The sequence below is a fragment of the Lycium barbarum genome, chromosome 7, assembly GCF_019175385.1.
Source record: "Lycium barbarum isolate Lr01 chromosome 7, ASM1917538v2, whole genome shotgun sequence".
Lineage (NCBI taxonomy): Eukaryota > Viridiplantae > Streptophyta > Magnoliopsida > Solanales > Solanaceae > Lycium > Lycium barbarum.
In genome coordinates this window covers 55,655,572-55,682,628 of record NC_083343.1, presented here as the reverse complement: position 1 = coordinate 55,682,628, position 27,057 = coordinate 55,655,572, and the positions used below count along the sequence as shown (strand labels likewise).

General features: G+C 44.2%; 1 protein-coding gene and 1 long non-coding RNA gene across 2 annotated transcripts; one reads left to right on the top strand and one right to left on the bottom strand.

Annotated features, from left to right (window-relative positions):
• Nucleotides 1–6,870: 6,870 nt before the first annotated feature.
• Nucleotides 6,871–9,302, bottom strand: LOC132602274 (uncharacterized). Its single transcript, XR_009567701.1, has 3 exons — nucleotides 9,230–9,302; nucleotides 8,262–8,328; nucleotides 6,871–7,320 (listed from the first exon to the last, which is right to left on the bottom strand). It is a non-coding gene; the product is annotated as an uncharacterized LOC132602274 (long non-coding RNA).
• A 9,662-nt stretch (nucleotides 9,303–18,964) lies between these two features.
• On the top strand, nucleotides 18,965–24,320 carry LOC132603438 (uncharacterized; the record flags this gene model as incomplete). The annotated part of the gene is made up of 4 exons (XM_060316502.1): nucleotides 18,965–19,167; nucleotides 19,945–19,996; nucleotides 21,022–21,104; nucleotides 21,724–24,320. A coding segment is annotated over exon 4 (2,595 nt), but the record flags the coding sequence as incomplete, so codon positions are not given.
• Between the last annotated feature and the right edge of the window lie 2,737 nt (nucleotides 24,321–27,057).

Here is a 27,057-nt window from a genome sequence, read left to right as displayed (position 1 = left end):
GCTCGGATTGTGAGAATAGAGTTTCCTCGAGGCTTATATCATAGCCTATTTTAACTAAGGCATGCCGAAGAAGGAAGAATACTTTACATACCTCAAACGCTCTCAAATACGATCCAAACTCAAGCTAAATCCAACCTATGATTCGGGCTGCCCACGATCTATAAACAAGCCATAAAATGCCAAACATTAGCTAAAGACTCTTTGGGCATTAAATTCCAATTTCGCCCTTAATTCTACAGAAATTTGGGCAGCATTTCCCCTGTAAATAGGATACCCCGAGAATTTAACTCGGCCGTATCAATCAACAACAACAACAACAACCAACCTAACAACATTAATAATCAATCCGAAAGGTAATACAACAATAATAGCTCTCTTTTCCATCATTCATCAACTTTCATAAATTCAATTCGACGACTTACCTTCAAGCCAAAATCGACGCTTATACGCTCACATACTAACCCGAACCCATACCAAAAAACATTTCAAGACATTATAAGCAATTTATACAATTTTTCCAACAATCCATAAATTTTCCCAAGCTACCCGAAACAGCCCCTAACCGAGACAGCCCCCCTAACTTTTTCTTCATTTCCAAATCATGGTTCGTATCTACAATTTACATTCTAACAATGCTATTTTCATCAATACACAATTTACATTAAATGTACAACAACTTCCAAATCAGTCCGCAATATTTACAACATCAATTTGAGTCAATAAACTTTCATTTCCAACATAGAATTCATGGCGACGACGGCTAAACAATAAGCGATACTAATTCAATTCTTGGCACATAAGGTGACCCATTTTCGGCTAACACTACACATATACATATATGGATGATTCTCAATTGTTCTTCACCTTACAATGATCATAATCAACTAACTAGGCATTAATTCATAATTTCAATCACAACACAACAACACCCATTTACACGGCTCAAGCTCCACATACACAACTCACCTCCAACATTTCATATTTCATGATTTTCCTCCATTATAACATACTACAAGATACAAACAACCTTTATAACACAAAAGCAAGATCAACTCTTACCTATCCTCTTCAATTCCACAAAATGCTAGGGTTTCCAATGGCTGAAAAATAATGGGTTGATCGCTCCAACGACACTTCCACGTTACTTAGGAACCTCAATATAGTGGGTTTACATCAACGGAAATTTTTTGGAAGAACAAGAAATGGGAGTTGATTTTCTCCCTTGTTGGCCGAGAGCCTCAAGGGGGTTTTTTCAGCTTTGCCCTTTTTTTTTCAAGTGTGGGGAATGAAGTAAATGAAGTGGAAAGAAAATGTGGTCATCTTTTAATACTTAGGTGAATTGTACACTTGCCCCTTGGCCCACACTAATGTGTTGTCCCAATTAAAATTGAACACCATTTGTGTGGGCCAACCATGGAAATTGTGGATGATTTTTATCTTCCAATGTTTCTCACTTTTGGTCCCGAATTTTCCTAATTGTTCCATACCAATAAATTCATGCACAACTTATATCTCAAAATAAAATCGAAGGTTAAGAATCCCGACTTTGTATTCCAAAATAATTTTGTCCTTAGCTTATCATAAATAAATCCGAATTATTCCACTGTACAAAAATACGGGTTCTAACATCATCGAACCTCTTTAGATCATTCGTCCTCGAATGTCAGATTAACCTTACCGGTCATACAACAATTTGGGGGAGTTTCCTTACTAACTATCACAACAATACAATAATTGATCAATGATTCATTTATCAAACAACATAGTCAAATAGAGAATTGGATTACCTGTAGGCTCTGAAAATAAATGAGGATACTTCTTCTTCATATGTTCCTCAGCTTCCCAGGTCATTTCCTCTCGGTTATTGTTCCGCCACAGCACTTTAACAGAAGCCATATCTTTGTTCCGCAACCTTTTTACCTGGCGATCCAATATGGCTATAGGCTGCTCCTCATAAGATAGCTCCTCTGTGACCTGAATGTCATCTACAGGAAAGACTCTGGAAGGGTCACCAATACACTTACGAAGCATAGAAACATGAAATACCGGGTGTACCGCTCCCAAGTCAGCTGGCAAATCCAATTCGTAGGCCACCTTGCCTTTTTTGCGAATAATCAGATACGACCCAATATATCTCGGACTGAGCTTTCCTTTTTTGCCAAATCGCATAACACCTTTCATCGGTGACACTTTCAGGAACACCCAATTGCCAATCTGAAACTCTAACGGTCGACGTCGCTTATCGGCATAAGATTTCTGTCGGCTCTGGGCTGCCAACAATCTTTCTCGAATAAGTTTCACCTTATCCACGGCCTGCTGGACCACATCTGGGCCAATCAACTCAGTCTCCCCAACATCACACCAACCGATCGGTGATCTACACTTCCTGCCATACAAAGCCTCATATGGTGCCATCTGAATACTAGAGTGGTAGCTGTTATTATACGCAAACTCAACAAGCGGTAAATGGTCGTCCCAGCTACCCCTGAAATCAATAACACAGGCACGCAACATATCTTCCAATGTCTGAATAGTGCGCTCAGCCTGTCCGTCGGACTGGGGATGGAAGGCTGTACTCAGGCTTACCTGGGTCCCCAATCCCTCCTGAAATGATCTTCAGAACTTAGCTGTAAACTGGGCACCTCTATCGGAAATAACAGACACAGGAACTCCATGAAGTCGTACAATCTCCCTGACATAAAGCCTGGCATAATCCTCAGCTGAATAGGTGGTCCGAACCGGAAGAAAATGGGCTGATTTCGTCAGCCGATCAACAATAACCCAAATAGAATCATACCTCCGTGGAGTGCGAGGTAGACCTGTAATAAAGTCCATATTAATGATCTCCCACTTCCACGTCGGTATCTCCATCTCCTGCAATAGCCCACCGGGCTTCTGGTGCTCAATCTTAACCTGCTGGCAATTTGGACACTGAGCAACGAACTCTACTATATCTCTTTTCATACCGTCCCACCAATATAGGCATCTGATATCATGGTACATGTTCGTCGACCCTGGGTGAACAGAATATCGGGCGTAATGTGCCTCGCCCATAACCTGTCGCCGCAACCCTGCAACGTCAGGTACACACAATCTGCCTCTGTGAAATAACACTCCATCAGGTGAAATCTCAAACGGAGTCTTCTCCTGTGCCAGCGCTGCGTCTCTGTACTGTGCCAGAATAGGATCCTCATACTGATGCCGCTTAATATCTTCTGTAATAGAGGACTCAGCAATACCTCGAACAGAAACCCCAACATCTCCAGAATCAGCCAAGTGAACTCCAAGACTAGCCAACTGATGAATATCGCGAACCATTTCTTTACTCTCTGATGGCACGTCTGCTAGGCTGCCCATAGACTTGCGGCTGAGTGCATCCGCCACAACATTAGCTTTCCCAGGATGGTAGAGAATGTCAACATCATAATCTTTCAGCAACTCTAACCACCTCCGCTGCCGCAAGTTCAGCTCCTTTTGCCTAAAGATATACTGAAGGCTCTTATGATCTGTATAAATGTCAACGTGAACCCCATATAAATAATGTCTCCACATCTTCAAAGCATGAATGACCGCGGCCAGCTCCAAATCGTGAGTAGGATAATTCTTTTCATGTTTTCTGAGCTGTCGGGAAGCATAAGCTATCACCCTGCCGTGCTCCATCAACACACATCCCAAACCAATACCAGAGGCATCACAATAAATCACATACCCATCTGGACCCTCCGGAAGAGTCAGGACTGGAGCCGTAGTCAACTTCTCTTTCAGCAACTGGAAGCTACGCTCGCAAGCATCTGACCACTGAAACTTAGCTCCCTTCTGAGTCAGCCTTGTCAAAGGCGCTGAAATGGAAGCAAATTTCTCCACGAATCTCCGATAATAACCAGCCAATCCCAGAAAGCTACGCACCTCTGTCGGCATCGTAGGTCTAGGCCAATTCTTTACGGCCTCGATCTGCTGGGTATCCACCCGGACGCCATCAGCCCCAATAATATGTCCCAGAAATGCCACTGAAGATAACCAGAATTCACACTTAGAAAATTTAGCATATAATTCCTGGTGCCGAAGTGTGCCAAGTACCGTCCTCAAATGGTCCGCATGCTCTGCCTCTGACCGAGAATAAACCAGAATATCATCGATAAATACGATCACAAACATATCCAAGAACGGTCTGAATACCCGATTCATCAGGTCCATAAATACTGCTGGGGCATTTGTCAGCCCAAAAGACATAACTCTGAACTCATAGTGCCCATATCGGGTCCTAAATGCTGTCTTGGGAATATCAGCCTCTCGTACCCGTACCTGATGGTAACCCGATCGCAGGTCTATCTTCGAGAAGTACCTGGCACCCTGCAGCTGATCAAACAAATCATCAATCCTGGGGAGGGGATATTTATTCTTGATGGTTACCTTATTCAACTGCCGATAATCAATGCACATCCGCAGCGAGCCGTCTTTCTTCCTCACAAATAATACCGGAGCTCCCTAGGGTGACGCACTAGGCCGAATGAAACCCTTCTCCAATAAATCTCTCAGCTGCTCTTTCAATTCTTTCAATTCTGCAGGTGCCATTCTGTACGGAGGAATAGAGATAGGCTGAGTGTCTGGCAACAGATCAATAGCAAACTCTATCTCCCGTTCGGGAGGAAGACCCAGAAGCTCATCTGGGAATACATCTACAAATTCATTAACCACTGGGACTGACTGAAGAGTCGGTGGCTCTGCCTCTAAATCATGAACACGGACCAGATGATAAATATACCCCTTTCTGATCATTTTCTCAGCCTTGAGGTATGAAATAAACTTACCCCTCGGCGATACTGTATTACCTGCCCACTCTATAACTGGCTCCCCTGGGAATTGGAATCGGACTATCTTCTTTTGACAATCAACATTAGCATAGCAAGAAGCTAGCCAATCCATACCCATAATCACGTCAAACTCGATCATATCTAACTCCACCAAATCCGCCTTAGTGCAGCGGCCACAGATAATCACGGAACAATCTCTATATATCTGACTGTCTATAACAGAGTCCCCTACTGGTGTAGCTACCTCAAAAGGCTCTATCGGTTCGGATTCTATCCCAATTGTATCAGCAACGAGTGGAGATATAAATGATAATGTAGAACCAGGATCAATCAATGCATACACATCACGAGAGAAAACCAGTAATATACCTGTGACGACATTAGGCGAAGCCTCCTGGTCCTGTCTGCTGGCTAAGGCATAAATGCGGTTCGAAGGACCGCTAGAACCTGAAGCACTGCTACGACCTCGACCACGTCCCGCCGGTGCAGGCATACCTCGCCCCGCATGGCGTGCAACTGATGGAGCAGATGATGAACCAGCGGCTGACCCCGTCGGCTGAGCCACACTACCAGAACCGCTCGCCAACGGACAATCTCGCATAAGATGGCCCTGACCACCGCATGAAAAACAGGCTCCAGTAAGTCGATAACACTCTCCCGGGTGCGATTTCCCGCAATGGGAACAACGGGCCTGGGTGGTCTGGACTGGCTGGGACCTCTAGCTATCTGTGACCCTGATGCTCTGGAGCTCTGACCGGCCCCAGACTGTCATGCACTGTCAAATCTCCTACCGGATGGCTGTGTACCCCGGCCTGACGGAGGAGGATGTCTGCCTGACTGCTGCTGCTGAGGCTGTCCGCCTCGAGAATCTCCAGAATAACCTGCGAATCTGGCCTCTTGGGTGGCCTCCTGTCCCGATCTCTGCTAGAATAATCAGCTCTATGTCGGTCCTTCATACCCAGGGCATAAGCCTGTAGTCGGGCAATATCCATGTCTGCCTGCAATGCCACCGCCATACAGCCATCAATCAAATAGCGGTCTAACCCCATCACGTATCTGTGCATCCGATCGGCCATATCTGCTACTATGGCAGGTGCATACCGGGCCAAAGAATCAAACTCCATATTATACTCACGAACGCTCCGACCCCTCTGCTGCAGATGCAAATATCGGTCAACCCGCGCCCGCCGTAACTCTGGGGGCAAAAAGTGGTGAGTGAAAGCAGTCACGAACTCGTCCCAAGTAGCTGGGGTAGCACCCTCACCCCTGGATAGCTCCCAGGACTCATACCAGTGAGCAGCAACATCCCGTAGTCTATGCGAAGCCAACTCAACAGACTCAGTCTCTGAAGCCCTGACCAAATCTAGTGAGCGCCGCATCCCCCGAATAAAGTCATGGGGGTCCTCGTCGGCTTAGACCCGTAAAACTCTGGAGGGCCACATAATAGAAACTCTCGAACCCTCAGGCTGTCACGCCTATCGTCATCATCATCATCTCTCCGCCCGCGTCTGCGAGCCTGTCCCGCTACCAGAGTGGTCAATAACTGCACAGCCTCTCTCGGTGTCCTGTCCTCCGCCCCTGGCTGAAGAGCTGGAGGCGCGGGATCTGGAGCCCCTGGAGCTAATGGTGAAGCTGCTCCAGACTCCTCTGACGATGAAGACGTAGCAGAGTCGGCTGGCCGGGACGTAATATCACGCATCATCTGAGCAAGGGTCCGAGTATCCTTCTGAGCCCGGCTGGTCTCTCCTACTACGCCCTTTTTCTTCTGGGCGGCCGTCGCCTTTTTCGGAGGCATCACTCAAAGAAAAACAACAACAGATCAGAACAGAATCATCCTAATAGCACAGCTCTATCACACGATCTAAGATTCAAAGAAAGGAAACATCCTAAATGTCTTGTAGCTTCCTGTTTGTAGATGTGGTGCACAACACACCGATAAACAAGACTCTATTAGACACGGTCTGTAGACATTCCGAGGACAAACCGCTCTGATACCACTTCTGTCACGACCCAACCCCGTAGGCCCTGACTAGTGCCATCTATCAAATATTATCTCAAATTCTATCAACTCATTCTAGTATATGGCGGAAGCCGACAAGGCTTTATTTCAAATTTAGGTAATTTCCAGAAAAATTTCGGCAGAGTTTCCTTTGTTTTACGGACTATCCAATATACCCTGCACGCAGAAAATACCAACAAAAGCCACACAGGGCTAACCAAGCAATGTATAAACATATGCGGACCGGCCGCCTCGGCGTATGGGATCGCCCAAACAACATATACACCTATCCATACAGAAAGACCCTAACCCACAAACATGTCCACAGACCTCTAAACAGACCGACAGAATCATATGACGGGACAGGGCCCCGCCGTACCCATGAACGAATATATACAAATGCACTAATAAATATATATACCAAAAGTATAAGCTCCGGAAAGAGAGGAGCACTCCGAATAGCAGAAAGGGTGTCCTAAACAGGTGGATCACCAGGCTGTGCGTCCGTACCTGCGGGCATGAAACGCAGCCCCCGGAGAAGGGGGTCAGTACGAAATATGTACTGAGTATGCAAAGCAGAAGGTACAGAAATAAATCTGAACAATAATCGAACCAGATATATAGAAAATAATACATATCAAAAAAAAATATCAAAATGTTTATTTCCAAAGTATAAATTATGCATAGGGCACAGGAAAATGTGGTCGCCCGCCTGTCGATGGCGCCACAACACAGCATCACACCAGAAAGTTTCAAATCTCCGAATCCCCCTCACACATCACAACACAGCATAACGCCAAACACAACATAACGCCAAACATAAGTGGAACCCGGCCCTCGAGCGAGGAGCACGGTGAACCATAATCACAGCATAACACCGGAATGTATCACAAAGCGCACGACAACTGAACCGGCCCGGGAACCGGTGAACGATATCACAGTAGGCACGAGCGGAGTAGTGAGGAATCATATGCATAAAATCATTATTATAAATCTGAAGGATAAGTAAAATAGTCATATTCGAAATCGGAATAATAATTATCACTTTTTGTTTCAAAGTTGTCGTATTTCAAAAAGGGCGTCGCGGGACCCTCAGACGAGTATAGACCCGAACTGAGCCCGCCTATGAAAAACATACTCATTTTATATCATACAAACTCCTACGAAAATTTCAAAGCAATCCGAGCTTTTCTGAGGAAATTATGGGCGTTTGAAGTTTTGGAATCGCTAAAGAATGAACTTTAAAACAAAAATCAGCTTTCATGTAATCTTTACAAATTATGGATTCCAAGAACATAAGGATCAATGTTTTGCCATGACAAGGCAAGGATGCCAAAGAACAAATCCGATTCATAAACATGCTCGGATTGTGAGAATAGAGTTTCCTCGAGGCTTATATCATAGCCTATTTTAACTAAGGCATGCGGAAGAAGGAAGAATACTTTACATACCTCAAACGCTCTCCAATACGATCCAAACTCAAGCTAAATCCAACCTATGATTCGGGCTGCCCACGATCTATAAACAAGCCATAAAATGCCAAACATTAGCTAAAGACTCTTTGGGCATTAAATTCCAATTTCGCCCTTAATTCTACAGAAATTTGGGCAGCATTTCCCCTGTAAATAGGATACCCCGAGAATTTACCTCGGCCGTATCAATCAACAACAACAACAACAACCAACCTAACAACATTAATAATCAATCCGAAAGGTAATACAACAATAATAACTCTTTTTTCCATCATTCATCAACTTTCATAAATTCAATTCGACGACTTACCTTCAAGCCAAAATCGACGCTTATACGCTCACATACTAACCCGAACCCATACCAAAAAACATTTCAAGACATTCTAAGCAATTTATAAAATTTTTCCAACAATCCATAAATTTTCCCAAGCTACCCGAAACAGCCCCTAACCGAGACAGCCCCCCTAACGTTTTCTTCATTTCCAAATCATGGTTCGTATCTACAATTTACATTCTAACAATGCTATTTTCATCAATACACAATTTACATTAAATGTACAACAACTTCCAAATCAGTCCGCAATATTTACAACATCAATTTGAGTCAATAAACTTTCATTTCCAACATAGAATTCATGGCGACGACGGCTAAACAATAAGCGATACTAATTCAATTCTTGGCACATAAGGTGACCCATTTTCGGCTAACACTACACATATACATATATGGATGATTCTCAATTGTTCTTCACCTTACAATGATCATAATCAACTAACTAGGCATTAATTCATAATTTCAATCACAACACAACAACACCCATTTACACGGCTCAAGCTCCACATACACAACTCACCTCCAACATTTCATATTTCATGATTTTCCTCCATTATAACATATTACAAGATACAAACAACTTTTATAACACAAAAGCAAGATCAACTCTTACCTATCCTCTTCAATTCCACAAAATGCTAGGGTTTCCAATGGATGAAAAATAATGGGTTGATCGCTCCAACGACACTTCCACGTTACTTAGGAACCTCAATATAGTGGGTTTACATCAACGAAAAAATTTTGGAAGAACAAGAAATGGGAGTTGATTTTCTCCCTTGTTGGCCTAGAGCCTCAAGGGGGTTTTTTCAGCTTTGCCCTTTTTTTTTTCAAGTGTGGGGAATGAAGTAAATGAAGTGGAAAGAAAATGTGGTCATCTTTTAATACTTAGGTGAATTGTACACTTGCCCCTTGGCCCACACTAATGTGTTGTCCCAATTAAAATTGAACACCATTTGTGTGGGCCAACCATGGAAATTGTGGATGATTTTTATCTTCCAATTTTTCTCACTTTTGGTCCCGAATTTTCCTAATTGTTCCATACCAATAAATTCATGCACAACTTATATCTCAAAATAAAATCGAAGGTTAAGAATCCCGACTTTGTATTCCAAAATAATTTTGTCCTTAGCTTATCATAAATAAATCCGAATTATTCCACTGTACAAAAATACGGGTTCTAACATCATCGAACCTCCGATAATTATTCCTATTATTAAGACTTCCATCGCTTCTAGTACTAAGAATTCCTTTTTCGCCACTCACATTTTCCTTTGTACTTGTTTGATGGTCAGCTTGCAGACCCTTCTTATTCCTTTTGTTACCTCTTGGTGCACGTTATTAAGTATTTAAATGTGACAAAAATTTCCCTGGTACGAGCGCTTCGAATCATGGTCTAGAAACATCACATGTCACATCAACGAGGTCTATTCTCTCACTAATCCCCTTATCATCTTGTCATACTTCCTTTTCCTATATATGTCCTATAATATACTTGTACTTAATCCATCCCTACTTTCTCCTAATACATTCTTGACATATTAGTACAACTAAAACTTTGGCATCTTCAAACGAATACATTACCTCCTTTTTTTTGTTGAATTTGGGAATATTGTAATTCATTTCTGAACTAAATCTGTTCTTCCCCCCCCCCCCTTTTAAATTATGTTCTCATATACCCGTAACATTCGAATATTAATCGTCTTTGACGATCATCTAACTGACTTTACCAGTCCTTTCATCGTACTGATTAACCTATTCCCTTTTTGCGGACTGAATTCTTGTGCTAAGCCAAATGGCAAATGTTTACACATATTGGATATTATCCAGGTGCTTTCCTTATTAATTGCCTTTTCCGTTTATAACCAGCATTCCTCTAAGCTAATAAATCCATGATTTCATCGGAATTCGTTAGACCCTTATGGAGTGTCCGACTATAAAACGCTCCTCCAGCCTTAATCTTCCCTTATAGCTATGCTTTTACTAATATCCTTAGGATCCTTCTTGCTCTTAGTTCCTAATTCCGACTAGTATCTATACTATCTCATTTATTCCCACTATTCATCCTTTCATTACTTAGCTCATACTGTCCCGTAGTTCTCTTAATTACTTATTTGCATCACAGTCATGCATCATAGTCCTTCTAATATTCTATCTGCTCCCGTTCTCACCATGAAATCTTCACGAATTACACCTTTATCTTTCTTCTTTCGTAGAGTCCTCACCTTTATTTATAACAATACAACCTGTTCATACTTATGCATATCTCTCATACATCATCCTATTTCCTTTATGTCCGAATTTATGTACTCCTTATCAAGGCTCTTATCCTATGTTACTGATGCTTAGCCTCTTGGCCGGACTTGTTAGCGTATTATCCTTTCTCATGTTCTTAATGATTACCTGACTTTCTTTAGCCAATCCATTAGTGTAAGTATACTCTTCTTACTTTTCGTCCTCAGGGCCTCTCTTGGCTTCCTAAGTCCTTGATTATGAATTTCTGGCAATATAGGCTTGGTAATTGATCTCCACTCGAACACCTACTCTCCTTTCCTTTGTATTCAGAAGCCGACATAGCTTTATTTTTTTTTGGCCAAATAACCTTTATCACCTTTGTCTAATCATTCAAGGTACCCCTACTTACAATAATCGCATCCGTCTTGCTGCGTGGACTTTTTATCGCATAACCTAAAGAATAATTTCAAGTTCTAATGGATCCTAAGTAAAATTCTGTAATGCATCTCCCTTCAAGTTGGAAAAGTCCCTTACTCTCTTGGCTAGGCAAATACTATTTTAACCTTTGGAACTCCCAATAATAATCATCAATCAACACACGCGACTGCCTTCCATTCTTAATTCCAAGATTCCTAGTGGTGGTAAAAACATCTTAGTCGCAGTTACCTATAAATAGTTTGGTTATCTGTTCCTTTAGAATTCCCATCCGTTAACTATTAAATGATACCCTGCAATAATTGTACACGCATAAGAAATTTTAGTAAAAGGCCCATATGCATGTAGCAGGCCTGTCTTGAGCTTGGTCTGGAGGGCTGTAAAGTGAAGTACCCTTCTCATCATTCTCCCACCATCTACTGGTCTGGCCCTCCTCATCTCCCCCATCCGAGTCCGAGGGATGTGAATATTCTGGCAGCTCCTGATTTACCGAAGGCCAAGATAGAGGGATAGAATACTTGATAACACTAACACTCATGGCCGCCTTGACATAATGCTCCATCATAGAAGAAGCTGGAGGGGTCAACTCTGGTGCAGCCTCGAGAACTTCCTGCTCCACTGGCGTCTCATTCGAACCCTCAGACTGGTCCGTCCCATAACTATCTTCCGACAGATCCTCCTCCATGGAAGTCACGAGCTCTGCGGGGAACGTCTCGATGTCCTCAAAAGGATCGGTCTCAATAGAATAGCTAGGACTCCTCCTACTTGGTCTCGGAATCTGTGGTCCCGAATCCACCATGGGGGCCTTCCTTGCACTGCCACTATCTGAAGCCGATCTCTTCATCTCTGTTAATCTGCACTTACCTACAGGGAAAGAGGGTCAGAAACGATCTTTCCTAGACTCTGGCTCTATCGTACGATCTAAGAAAATAAGGAAAGGTCAATGATTCCTAAATACCTCGCAGCCTCCTGTTTATAAGTGTGGCGTGCTTCACAACCATAAACAAGACTCTACTGGACACGGTCTGTAGACAACCCTAGGATGAACTGCTCTGATACCACTTTTGTCACGACTTAAACTGATGAGCCGTGACAAGTACCCGACCCTACTGACCAAGCACCCCTATACTCGTACCTACTTCTTACTAATTAACCTGGTGGCACATACATAATTCATAATTGAACTATACCGTCTCCTGTAGAATTAACATAATGAACTTTGCATCTAAAAATCACAACCCGTACATACATATATTTAAACAATCAAGCCTACCAAGGATAACAGTGTAGGCCGACTAGGCCACTACATATGTTGTACAACAAAATAAAAGCTAACATAGCTACACGATACTCTTACTATACACAACTATCTACAGGCCTCTATGGAATATGAGCTGTAGGGAAGACGGGACAAGTTCCTGTCATACCCATATATCTACATGTCAAGATAGCATACCAAAAAGGGCGGAAGCTCCGAACCAAATGGAGCGCACTGACTGCAGCTGAGGGGAGGTCCTACTCGGCTAGATCGTCTGCCTGACTAACTGAAACTGCGGTCATGAACGCAGCGTCCAAAATAAAGGATGTTAGTACGAACAGTGTAATGAGTATGTAAGGCATGAATAACAACATAATAAGAAATATGAAACATACCATGAGATAAAGATGGCCTGTACCTCCAATTTCCTCTTAAGGCAGATGTCATGCATGCTTAGCCTTTTCACAAAAACATTTTTCATACATATATAACATAGTAGTGTTGTGGAACGTGTAGTCCGATCCATACCCATATATCCCGTGTCCGGGCATCCCGCGTCCGGGACGAAGTCATAATATACCAACTGATCAGGTGGTTATGCCAATATAACGCCTCACCTTTCCCCATATCCTATATACATATATAATATAAATATATAATATAAGTAGCATGCATGAGAGCCCAAGTAAACGCTAAAACTCTATCGGAGTGACGTAAGGTCGGTAACCTCCGATTTATGTTATGGAACAATCATCATCGCTATATCTCACCTTTGTTACACCTCGGAACTTTGGGTTGTTGAGCGGTGAAGGGACTAACGTAGGTTAAGGTAAACATGATGTCCCTACAAGTAAGAAGGGATACTTAATAATTCTAATTAAGATTCCAAAGAAGTTAGAGGCAAGAGAGAAAAGTTCGTCAAATGAAACTCCAACGCAGTTCTGCAAAAGGGGGTTCCACGGCCATTCTTTGTACCGTCGGACGAGTCGACGCTTCGTCGATTGTGCCGTAGAATTGAGCTAGAGCAAAGACCATTCGACGAACAGGTCGACGCTCCGTCGATCAGTTCGACGGACCGTTCTTCTCACCGTAGAATGAAGGGAAACGCCAGATTGCTCACTGTAAATTTAACAACTTCGACGGCTAGATCGACGCTACGTTTATCCAATCGACGCTCAGTCGATCGCACCGTACATCTCGGACGGGACTGATTTCATGATTTAATATAAGGACCCTCCCTCATTTTTATTTCATTTCATTTTCATTCTCCACACACCAAAGAAACCTCTAGAACTTTCTCCATTATTCATCCACAATAATTCAAGGGAAAACCATGGTCAACTACACCAAATCCATGAAATCAAGTCTATGAAACTCATTAAAAGTTCATCTAAGCCAAGAAAACTCAAGAGAAGTGAGTTAGTGTTTTGGTGCAAGAAGAGGAGCTCCACTTGAGTGTTGTTCATCCATCATCTAAGGTGAGTTTTATGACCATTTTATATGGTTTGAGTGGTTAAAAGTTGAAACACTTGGATTATGGAAAGACATAGAAATTGGGTCATGAATGTGTGAATAGTGTCATTGTTGAATAGTGATTGGGATGAATCATGAATGTTGGTATGCTGTGATTGTGAATATGTTATAAGTGACATTTAGACCATGGAATAAGTATTATATATGAGAAAACGCGATAACGAGTTATAATCATAATTGTGGATAAAAATAAAAGAGAAATGGTGAATTGTGGTAAGTGTAGATAAATGATGATTGTTGTTGCTATATTATGAATGTTGTTATTAACGTTTGGGAGTTGATATAGAATGTGGGAAAAGTAGTATAAACAGAGGAAGTGCTGCCCAATTTTCCCTAGAAATGATAAAATGTTCTTATAGCCGAGTAACTAATGTTAATGCGATTCCTCTTGAAGGTAGAAACGTGGGCACCAAAGGAAACCAAGCCAACAATAGATTAGTTAAGCGCAAAAGGTATGTGAGGCTAGTCCTTTCTTCCCATGGCATGAATCCTGTAGCATGATTTTCCTCTTCTTGATGAATCTCTTAAATTCCAGAAAACTATGAGCCTATGATCATAAATAGCTACCCAAGGTAAGAGTTAAGGTATAGAAACTCTAGATGTTCATGATATGATGTTCCTAAAACGTTAATGATGTCATTTATTGCTTACACTCACCTAATATACTATTTCCTTCAAGGTGAGGCAGAATGTTAATGAGTGCTCCATAATGAAATCGTGGAATCACGACCTTACGTCACCCCGATAAAGTATAGTTGTCCTTGAGTATTTATGCATGCACTATGAGGAGCATATTATGATGATGATATAACACCACGCCTATATGGCCGGGCAGTCACCGCTAAGGTGGGCTGCTATACACCATGGCCAGATGGCATGGGCAGACACCACTAGTGGGCGGCATGAGATGGTACCCCGGACGCGGGAGGCCTGGACGCAGGCTAATGTTATTGATTATCAGACCGTACCTATATGGTCGGGCAGCTTATATATATTTACGCATACATGAGATGATGATGATTATGGAAGTAAGCCAGCATACATTATTTCTCTTATGATTCATAGTCAGATACAGATTGCTCCTCATTTGATCCCTCCTAGTTCATTGATATTTATTTATTGTTTATGCCTTACATACTCAGTACAATGTTCGTACTAACGTTCGTTTTCTTTGGACGCTGTGTTCATGCCCACAGGTAGACAAGGAGGTGATCTTGATCCAGATTCGTAGGAGCTGTTAGCTGATTTGAAGAAGCACTCCATTTTCCGGAGGAGCCATTGATTACTCTTTTGGTATATATGTACATGTATATTTTGGGCACGACGGGGTCTTGTCCCATCCATATGTTTAGCACTCCAGTGGAGGCTCGTAGAGACGCAGTGTGGGTGGTATGGTCTCACGAGGTTGCTACTATGTAAATATATATATATACGAGGTTGCTACTATGTAAATATATATATATATTATTTTAATGACCAAAAGGCTTGTGCATATAAAAGTATTTATGTTTCCGAATAAAAGGTGATTTTCTTATAATTTGAGTATGATTTGGATAAAAGAACATTTAATGAGCATGATAAGTAGTAGAACGAGGGGTGCTCGGTGGTTAGCCCCGTGTACCCGTCACAACCCCTAGTTGGGTCGTGACAAAAGTGGTATCAGAACAGTTCAGTCCTAGGGAGTGTCTACGAGCCGCGTCTAGTAGAGTCTTGTTTATGGTGTGTTGCGCGCCACATCAATAAACAGGAGGCTACAAGGCATTTAGGAAAAATGACCATCTTTCTTCTAATGAGATCGTGCGATAGAGTCGTGTATAATATTCTATCCTCTCTAATAGTGTATTGTGATTTCAGAAATGCCGCCAAAGGGAGAAGCTACAGCCGCCCAGAAGGGCAATACTACGACAAACAGGTGAGTATTAAGAGAGCCGCCAACGGATGTAGAAGAGGGAGAGTCACATAATTAGGCCCTATCTAATACTTCCTCCACCCCGCCCAATGTAGACGAACCAGGAGGAGTTTCAGCTCCAGTTCCGCCCCCAGTTGCTTCGGGTCAACAAGTGACCGAGGCCATCCACTTATTAACATAGTTTGTTGCCACCCAAGCACAGAGGCAAATGCGGGCCCAAGTGATCGGTCAGCTAGCACCCTAGCCCGCAATTTTATGAGATTGAATCCTCCGGAGTTTTTCGGGTCAAAGCCGAGTGAAGACCCGCAAGGTTTTATTGATGAGATGTTGAGAACATTGAGAATTATTCATGCCTCTGAGACTGAATCCGTGGAGTTGGCATCTTATAGACTCCGAGATGTGGCGGTATTGTGGTATAATAATTGGATAGCATCGAGAAAAGAGAATGCGCCTCCTCCCATTTGGCAAGAATTCATCGATGCCTTCATTCGCCATTATTTTCCACCCGAGGTCCGCCGAGCTAGAGCAGATAGATTTTTAAATTTGAAGCAAGGAAATATGAGTGCTCGGGAGTATAGCCTGCAATTAATTCTTTGGGTAGATATGCCCCGACTATGGTGGCCGATATGGGAGATAGGGTGCACAGGTTTGTGAGTGGCTTGGGGCCACATTTGTTCAAGGATTGCTTAACGGCCTCGTTGCAAGAAGGGATGGATATTTCCCGAATACAAGCCCATGCCCAGAACTTAGAGGGACGATTGCCACAACCAAGAGGTGATCGTGATGTTGATAGAAGGCAAAGCAAGAGGGCCAGATCTATGGGGGCAGGCAGTGATTATAGAGGGGGATCGAGGCAGACTTATTCCCAACATTCAGGCTTGTCGGTGACTAGTGCACCTCCTCGATTCACGGGTAGGAGATTTGATCGCTCCTTTCGTTCAGGATCGGGTCAGAGTTCGAGGGCCTCGGATTCTCAGTTCAGGGAAGATTATAGTCAAAGGAGACCTCTAGTGCCACGGTACAGCCAATGCGGTAGACTACATTCCGGACAATGTCGCCAAGGTTCGGATGCTTGCTATGCCTGTGGGCTGGTTGGGCATATGATGCGAGATTGCCCGTCGACGAGCAGTAGAGTTGGCATTCATCCCACAGGATCAGCAGCTGGTTCCTCTTCAGTGCACCCGGTAGGGCAGACTCCTCAGATTCCAGCGGGCCGAGGTAGAGGCCTAGGGGGATCATCTACTTTCGGTACCACTCAGCCCCGTATATATGCTTTAGTCGGACTACAGGATCTTGAGTCCTCCCCAGATGTGGTTACAGGTACATTATGCATATTTTCCTATGATGTATATGCCTTGATATATCCGGGTTCTACTTTTTCCTATATTACCCCGTATGTTGCTAGTCGTATTGGGGTGAAACCTGAGCCAATCAAACCTTTTGAGGTATCTACTCCGGTTGGTGATCCCGTGATAGCTAGGCAAGTGTATAAAAATTGTGTGATAGTGATATGTGATTGCCAAACTAAAGTTGATTTAGTTGAGCTTGAAATGTTAGAATTCGATGTGATCATGGGTATGGATTGGTTGGCCTTATGCTATGCTAATGTTGATTGCCAGATGAAAGTAGTTCGATTTCAATTTCCGGGAGAGCCCGTGCTTGAATGGAAGGGTAATACATCATCTCCAATAGGTAGGTTTATTTCCTACCTCAAGGCAAGAAGGATGATAGCCAAAGGCTACATTTATCATCTAGTCCGAGTTCATGATACCGAAGCAAAGTCGCCAACTTTCCAATCTGTTCCGGTAGTAAATGAATTTCTGGATATATTTCCAGATGAACTTCCAGGCCTTTCTCCAGAAAGAGAAATTGACTTCGCCATTAATGTGTTGCCAGACACCAAGCCTATATCTATTCCTTCTTATCGAATGGCTCCGGCAGAATTGAGAGAGCTAAAGGCGCAACTAAAATATTTTCTTGAAAGGGGGTTTATTAGACTAAGTTCATCGCCATGGAGAGCACCAGTCTTGTTCGTAAAAAAGAAAGATGGTTCCCTACGAATGTGCATCGATTATAGGCAGTTGAACAAGGTGACGATAAAGAACAAATATCCTCTCCCAAGAATTGACGATTTATTTGATCAGCTGCAGGGTGCCAAGTGGTTTTCTAAAGTATACCTGAGGTCGGGCTATCATCAAGTGAGGGTTAAAGAAGAAGATATTCCTAAAACAGCCTTCAGAACAAGATATGGCCATTATGAGTTTTGGGTGATGTCGTTTGGGTTGACTAATGCTCCGGCAGTGTTCATGAATTTGATGAACAATGTATTCAGGCCACTCTTGTACTTATTTGTGATAGTATTCATTGATGATATTCTGGTGTACTCCCGCACAGAATCAGAACATGCCGATAATTTACGTATTGTTCTTGGAATTCTTCGAGCCCGAGAATTGTATGCGAAATTTTCAAAGTGCGAGTTTTGGCTGAATTCCGTAACATTTCTGGGCCATGTTATTTCAGATGACGGTATTCGAGTTGATACTCAGAAAATTGAAGCTGTGAAGACTTGGCCAAGGCTTACGACACCTACAGAAGTTCGTAGTTTTCTGGTATTGGCAGGTTATTATTGTTAGGCCCCGTGTTTTCGCACAGTTGGAAATCGGGAAATAACTACGACTCGGGTGTTAGAAGGGCATAAATTAATTTTTGAGAATATGACTATGTTGGTTGTGTAATCTTTAATGCTAAGACCTCGGGGAAGGCCGAGGATAAATTTGGAATTTCGGAAATTAGTTTCGGGAATTACAAAACGGGATTTTTAAGCATTGGGCCAAGAAACTACAAATGCAATTGAAGCCCAACAATGGAAGAGGGGGGATCCGGCCATGTTATAGGCCCAAACTCATTTTAAAAGGGTCATGTGCTATGCACATGACCCCTAAATAGATATATATGAATTATACTTAGTATTATCCAAGAAACAACTCACAAAATCAAGAACACCCAAAAAAAAAGGGTTTCGGCCGAGAGCTAGAGAGAAAGAAAAGGAAAAATCCCAAGCTTGTGTGGTGGTTCAATAATCTTGTTCTTTACATATTTGTGAAGTACTCAAGGCCCTCTTCAACGGGGTATAATTAGTTTGGCACGAGGACGACGTTTTCGACAAGTCGGGGTTTCAAGAAAGGTATGAATTCTTACCCTCTAATGTTATAGAATTGCTATGAATGGGTTAAGGATTGGAAGTAGACGAGAATCCCGTAATTTGGACATAAATGGAAACGTGTGGGTGTGTGTTTGTAGTAGGTTTGGCCGTGAGCCATAGATGGGAAAATTGGTGTGAATTGATCTTGTTTAAGTTGGTAGAATGTGTTGTTGTGGCCCTTATATCGTAAATGATTAATTGGTGAATGAAATTGGCATTTAAAAATGATTTTGAATATTATCGGAAAGCGTATACCTTCGGTATCTTTATGTATATCAATGTATATCTTGGGTGTTATGGACTTTAGATGTGAATCTATATCGATGTTGATGAATTCGGAATGAAACTACGTGAGTTAGAATGTTCGTAAGTGCATTTTAGATGTTTTGAAGAATTTGGGAATTAATGGATTTTTATGCAATTTCGTGTATGGCATGGGTTGTAATTAGAATGTGATTGTATAAGTTTGAATGTGGGAATACATACAATTATGTAGGTATAGAATTGGAGTTGTGAAAGTTTGAATGAAAAGTTGCCAACTTAAGAAGTCATGAAAAACTTTGAAACTAGAATGGTGTTATTGTTGTTTGTTTTGGTTGTTGATGTGTGGGCTGTTGTAGTTGGTTAATTTGAGCCGAGCTATGCCTCGGGGATGTTAGATTTATAGGGGAAGTGCTGCCGAAATTTCGGTAGGCAATTGTGAAGTTAAAGGCATTTCTAAGCCTAAGGATCTCATTTGGTAACTTTGACCATTTGCAGATTTTTGACGAAACGGGACGAGACATTTGGAAGAGCTTACGACGTCTGTGAGGTATGTAAAGCCTCCCACTCTTTCATTTGGCATATCTTAGTGTGTCAGTCGAATAGGAGACCTTTCGGAGCATTTCTGCTCCTCGAAACCCGATCCACAGAAAAGTTACTATTCATTCAATTCTATTGAAGCCTAAAGGCTCCAATTTGGCTAGAATGCCACTATTCGTCCGAAACCTATCAAAATGTGGTCGGGTAACCTAGGAATGATAATGTATGACCTTTGGCATATAAATGCTCGTAGAAACACGTTCGCCACCTCACTTCGACTCGAGGTGGGCCCGCTACCCCAAAATGCCCGATTTGCCCTTCGGGCCACCTTTGATAATAAATTTGTACATACTACTTCGGATCTTTGGAACATCCTCCTACGGGGTAGGTTTGGGCAATTCGATACGCTAACCTATGTTTTGAATTATATGGACCATTTTGGAAACGTTTTGCGAAATGAAACTTTATGTCGACTAAGTATTCGACTATTTTGTAATATGATATGATTTATGAATTTACTTTGTTTTGAAACACTATTTTGAAATACGATTTGCATTTGTTTGCTCACGACTCCGCTCGTGCCTTATTATGACTTCGTTCGCCGGTTCCCGGGCCGGTTTTGATTCGTGCGCTGTATGATAAATTCGGCCGTATGCTGTGTTACGGTTCCCGAGGCTTCGCCATAGGGCCCGGTACCGTTGGAGTTATGCTGTGATATGGCTCGGGATGCGATACGCTCACCGATGATTATGATTATGTTCGGGGATGTACGGAGATTTGAAACCTTCTGGTGTTATGCTGTGTGTGGCGCCAGCGTCGGAGTGGCGACCACGTTCTTAAGCGTTTGCATGATTTTGTTGCATAAAATATATGTATTTGATTTCGATACAGATTTTGACATACCAGTTTGTACCCCCCTTTGACATTTGATCTGCTTTCGGTTTTGATCCATAATTCTGTACTCCGTGCTTTACATACTCAGTACATATTTCGTACTGACCCCCTCTCTCCGGGGGCTGCGTTTTATGCCCGCAGGTGCAGATTCCGGTGATCTTCCGCAGTAGGCTTCACCTTTTGCTTTCTCGGAGTACTCTTACTTGATCCGGAGTCCACTCTTGGTACAGACTCCTCCACTTTGTATATACTTTGTATATTTGACGGTTTGGGTACGGCGGGGCCCTGTCTCGCCATACGTTATGTTTTGAATTCGTAGAGGCCTGTAGTCATCTTTGTGGGGCGAGGGTCCTATGTGTATATTGTATGATTTTGCTTTCGGGTCTTAAAGCGGTCTGTTTGATCTGATGGCCCCAAATGGCCCTTATGTATATATTTGTATTTTTACCGGCGATGCCTATTCCGCCGCTTTGTGTGAATTTGATTTGATATGACCGCTTAAGACATAATTTCGATATAAATTATGTTTGATATAATTTTTGTAAAATTCTGAAATAAATTTGAGTTCGGAAATGAATATGCGATTTGGTCTGGGTACCCAGGTAGGGTGCCAGTCGCGGCCCACGGGGCTGGGTCGTGACAAAAGTGATATCAGAGCGGTTTGTCCTCGGAATGTCTACAGGCCGTGTCTCGTAGAGTCTTGTTTATCGATGTGTTGTGCACCACATCTATAAACGGGAAGCTACAGGGCATTTAGGACTTTACTCTCTTTGTAATCTTAGATCGTGCGATAGAGCTGTGCTATTAGGATGATTTTGATCTGACTCGCCTTTTTGATTGCAGTGATGCCTCCGAAGAAGGCAACGGCGGCCCAGAAGGGCAAGGCGAGGGTTGGAGAGACTAGCCAGGCACAGCGAGCTACCCGGGCTCGTGTTTATGATTTGCCTGAGGACGTGCCACAGTCTGAGGGGTCTGCCACACCCCCACCAGTACAGCCTGGAGTAGGGCCATCGGCAGCTCCAGAGGTTCGTGTACCCGCACCTGAGGCTCCAGCTCCTCAGCCAGGGGCGGAGGATCGGACCCTGAGGGAGGCTGTGCAGTTACTGACTACGCTGGTGGCAGGACAGGCTCGCAGACGCGGGCGTAGGGACGACGATGATGATGACAGACGGGACAGTCTGAGAGTTCGGGAGTTTTTGCTATGTGGCCCTCCAGAGTTCTTCGGGTCTAAGCCCGACGAGGACCCCCACGACTTTATTCGGGGGATGCGACGCTCACTGGACTTGGTCAGGGCTTCTGAGACCGAGTCAGTTGAGCTAGCTTCACACAGGCTCCGAGATGTGGCTACTCATTGGTACGAGACTTGGGAGCTATCTAGGGGAGAGGGTGCCCCTCCAGCCACTTGGGATCAGTTTGTGACAGCATTCACCCGCCACTTTTTGCCACCAGAGTTACGGCGGGCACGAGCTGATCGATTCTTGCGTCTGCAGCAGAGGGGTCGGAGTGTTCGCGAGTATAGCCTTGAGTTTGATTCTCTGGCCCGATATGCACCGGCCGTGGTAGCAGATATGTCCGATCGGATGCACCGCTATGTTATGGGATTGGACCGGTATTTGGTAGACAGCTGTATGGCCGTGTCACTGCAGACAGACATGGATATTTCCCGGCTTCAGGCCTATGCGATGGGTATGGAGGACCGTCGCAGATCTGATCCTGCTGCCAGAGATAGGGACAGGAGGCCGCCCAAGAGGGCTAGATCTGCGGGTTATTCAGGAGATTCTCGAGGCGGACAGCCTCAGCAGCAGCAGCAGTCTGACAGATATTTTCCTCCTTCCGGCCGGGGTACTCAGACAGGCAGCCGGAGATTCGACAGTACGGGACCTTCTGGGGCCGGTCAGAGCTCCAGAGTGGCAGGATCGCAGGTATCCAGGGGTCCCAGTCAGGCCAGACCACCTAGACCCCGTTGTCCACATTGCGGGAAGTCTCATCCCGGGGAGTGTTACCGAGCGACGGGAGCTTGTTTTTCTTGTGGCGGTCAGGGCCACTTTATGAGAGACTGCCCATTAGCCAGTGGTTCGGGTAATGCGGCTCAGCAGACAGGGTCAGCCGCCGGTTCTTCCTCTGTTCCATCTGTTGCACGCCCTGGAGGGCGGGGTATTCCAGCACCGGCAGGGCGCGGTCGAGGCCGCGGTGGCGCTTCAGGTTCTAGCGGTCCCTCGAACCGCATATATGCTTTGGCCAGCCGCCAGGATCAGGAGGCTTCGCCAAACGTCGTCACAGGTACATTACTGGTTTTCTCCAGATCTGTATATGCATTGATTGACCCTGGCTCTACTTTATCATATATTTCCCCGCTCGTTGCTAGTAAGATTGGGATCGTGTCTGAGCCTATAGAGCCATTCGAGGTAGCTACGCCAGTTGGGGATTTTATTGTAGCGAGACAGATCTATAGGGATTGTTCTGTGACCATTTATGATCGTACCACTAAGGCTGATTTGGTAGAGCTAGACATGGTTGAGTTTGACGTCATTATGGGTATGGACTGGTTGTCTTCCTGTTATGCTAATGTCGACTGCCAGAAAAAGGTAGTCCGTTTCCAGTTTCCGGGGGAACCAGTTATAGAGTGGTTCGGATCGACTGCATCGCCGAGGGGTAAGTTTATTTCATACCTCAAGGCTAAGAAGATGATCCAGAAGGGTTATATCTATCATTTGGTCCGTGTGCACGATACTGCAGCAGAGGTACCTACCCTTCAGTCTGTCCCGGTCGTCAGTGAGTTTCCAGATGTTTTTCCTGAGGAGCTTCCTGGCCTTCCGCCTGAGCGGGAGATTGATTTTTCTATCGAGTTGATGCCGGATACGCAGCCTATATCTATTCCTCCGTATAGGATGGCACCAGCAGAGCTGAAGGAGTTGAAGGAGCAGCTGAAAGATTTGCTGGATAAGGGTTTTATCAGACCCAGCACGTCACCCTGGGGAGCGCCGGTATTATTTGTCAAAAAGAAGGATGGGTCGCTGCGGATGTGTATTGACTACCGGCAGCTGAATAGGGTGACTATTAAGAATAAATATCCCCTTCCCCGGATTGATGACTTGTTTGACCAGCTGCAGGGTGCTAGACACTTTTCCAAAATAGATCTGCGCTCAGGCTATCATCAGGTGCGAGTACGGGAGTCCGATATCCCGAAGACTGCTTTCAGGACCCGGTACGGGCATTATGAGTTCAGAGTTATGTCTTTCGGGCTGACTAATGCTCCAGCAGTATTTATGGATCTGATGAACCGGGTATTTCAGCCATTCCTGGATATGTTTGTTATTGTATTTATTGATGATATTCTGATTTACTCGCGATCAGCCGAGGAGCATTCAGATCATTTGAGGACGGTACTTGGCATCCTCCGTCAGCAGAAGTTATATGTTAAATTCTCTAAATGTGAGTTCTGGTTGACTTCTGTGGCATTCTTGGGTCATATTGTCGGCGCAGACGGTATTCGGGTCGACACGCAGAAGATCGAGGCTGTGCAGAACTGGCCCAGACCTACTACACCGACTGAGGTGCGCAGTTTTCTGGGATTGGCTGGGTATTATCGCAGGTTTGTGGAGGATTTCTCTTCTATTGCAGCACCACTGACGAGGCTTACCCAGAAGGCAGCAAAATTCCAGTGGTCAGATGCCTGCGAGCGCAGCTTTCAGATGCTGAAGGAGAGATTGATCACAGCGCCAGTTTTGGCTCTTCCAGAGGGGTCTAACGGGTATGTTGTATATTGTGACGCCTCTGGTATTGGGATAGGGTGTGTATTGATGCAGCACGGTCGAGTTATAGCCTATGCTTCCCGGCAGCTCAGACCGCACGAGAAGAACTATCCCACTCATGATCTTGAGTTGGCCGCGGTGATTCATGCCTTGAAGATTTGGCGGCATTATTTATATGGGGTCCACGTTGATATCTATACGGACCATAAGAGCCTTCAGTATATTTTTAAGCAGAAGGAGCTAAACTTGCGGCAGCGGAGGTGGCTGGAGCTACTAAAGGATTACGATGTTGATATTCTGTACCATCCAGGGAAAGCCAACGTGGTAGCTGATGCGCTTAGCCGCAAGTCCGTAGGCAGCCTAGCGGATGTCCCATCTGATAAGAGAGACCTGGTTCGTGATATTCATCAGCTGGCCAGCCTCGGAGTCCGTTTGATAGATTCTGGAGATTCTGGGATTTCTGTTCGCCCAGTTGCTGAGTCATCTATTATTCAGGAGGTAAAGCAGCGCCAGTTTGAGGATCCTATTTTGATTCAGTACAGAGATGCGGCCCTTAATAAGACAAAGACCCAGTTTGAGATCTCGCCTGAAGGAGTATTATTGTACGACGGCAGATTCTGTGTACCGGATGTTGCGGGCTTACGACGGCAGATTATGGGCGAGGCACATTGTGCCCGGTATTCTGTTCATCCTGGTTCCACTAAGATGTATCGGGATCTTCGGTGTTTGTATTGGTGGGACGGCATGAAGAAAGACATTGCTGAATTTGTTAGTCAATGCCCGAACTGTCAGCAAGTCAAGGTTGAACATCAGAAGCCCGGTGGGTTGTTACAGGAGATGGAGATTCCAGCCTGGAAATGGGAGATGATTAATATGGACTTCATTGTTGGGTTGCCGCGTACGCTACGCAGGTACGACTCTATTTGGGTTATTGTGGACAGGCTGACGAAATCAGCCCATTTCCTTCCGGTCCGGACCACATTTTCGGCTGAGAACTATGCCAGATTATATATCAGAGAGATAGTCAGACTTCACGGGGTCCCTATATCTATTATCACTGACCGAGGTGCTCAGTTCACAGCTAATTTTTGGAGGTCATTTCAGGAGGGATTAGGGACCCAGGTGACCCTCAGTACAGCATTTCATCCTCAGACCGACGGCCAGGCTGAGCGCACTATTCAGACGCTCGAGGATATGTTACGGGCCTGTGTTATTGACTTCAGGGGCAGCTGGGATGATCATTTGCCGCTTATAGAGTTTGCCTACAATAACAGTTATCACTCCAGCATTCAGATGGCCCCGTATGAGGCCCTTTATGGCAGGAGGTGCAGATCTCCTATTGGCTGGTTTGACGTGGGCGAGACTAAGCTGATTGGGCCAGATGTGATCCAGGAGGCTGTAGATAAGGTGAAGCTTATTCGGGAGCGATTGTTAGCTGCTCAGAGTCGACAGAAAGCTTATGCTGATAAACGGCGTCGACCGTTGGAGTTTCAGAGTGGTGACTGGGTATTCCTGAAGGTGTCGCCTATGAAGGGCGTTATGAGATTTGGCAGGAAGGGAAAGCTGAGTCCGCGGTACATCGGGCCATACCAGATTGTTCGGAGGATTGGCGCAGTCGCCTACGAGCTAGACTTGCCATCCGATTTGGAGTCCGTGCACCCGGTGTTTCATGTGTCTATGCTGCGGAAGTGTATTGGTGACCCTTCAAGGATATTCCCAGTAGATGATCTTCAGGTGACGGAGCATCTATCTTATGACGAGCAGCCGGTATCTATTCTGGATCGTCAGGTGAGGAGATTGCGCACTAAGGAGGTGCCTTCGGTCAAGGTTCTGTGGCGCAACAACAACCGTGAAGAGATGACTTGGGAGGCGGAGGATGAGATGAAGAAGAGATTTCCCCATTTATTCCCTACGCCTCCTGTAATCTAAACTTCTGTATTTGTTGTACCAATGAACGGATGGACCATGTGTGCTATTTATATATAAAATGGTTTTCCCGTTATGCTTGTGAGTCTTTATAAGATTTATTTAACATTCGGGGACGAATGTTCCTAAGGGGGGGAGAATGTTAGGCCCCGTGTTTTCGCACAGTTGGAAATCGGGAAATAACTACGACTCGGGTGTTAGAAGGGCATAAATTAATTTTTGAGAATATGACTATGTTGGTTGTGTAATCTTTAATGCTAAGACCTCGGGGAAGGCCGAGGATAAATTTGGAATTTCGGAAATTAGTTTCGGGAATTACAAAACGGGATTTTTAAGCATTGGGCCAAGAAACTACAAATGCAATTGAAGCCCAACAATGGAAGAGGGGGGATCCGGCCATGTTATAGGCCCAAACTCATTTTAAAAGGGTCATGTGCTATGCACATGACCCCTAAATAGATATATATGAATTATACTTAGTATTATCCAAGAAACAACT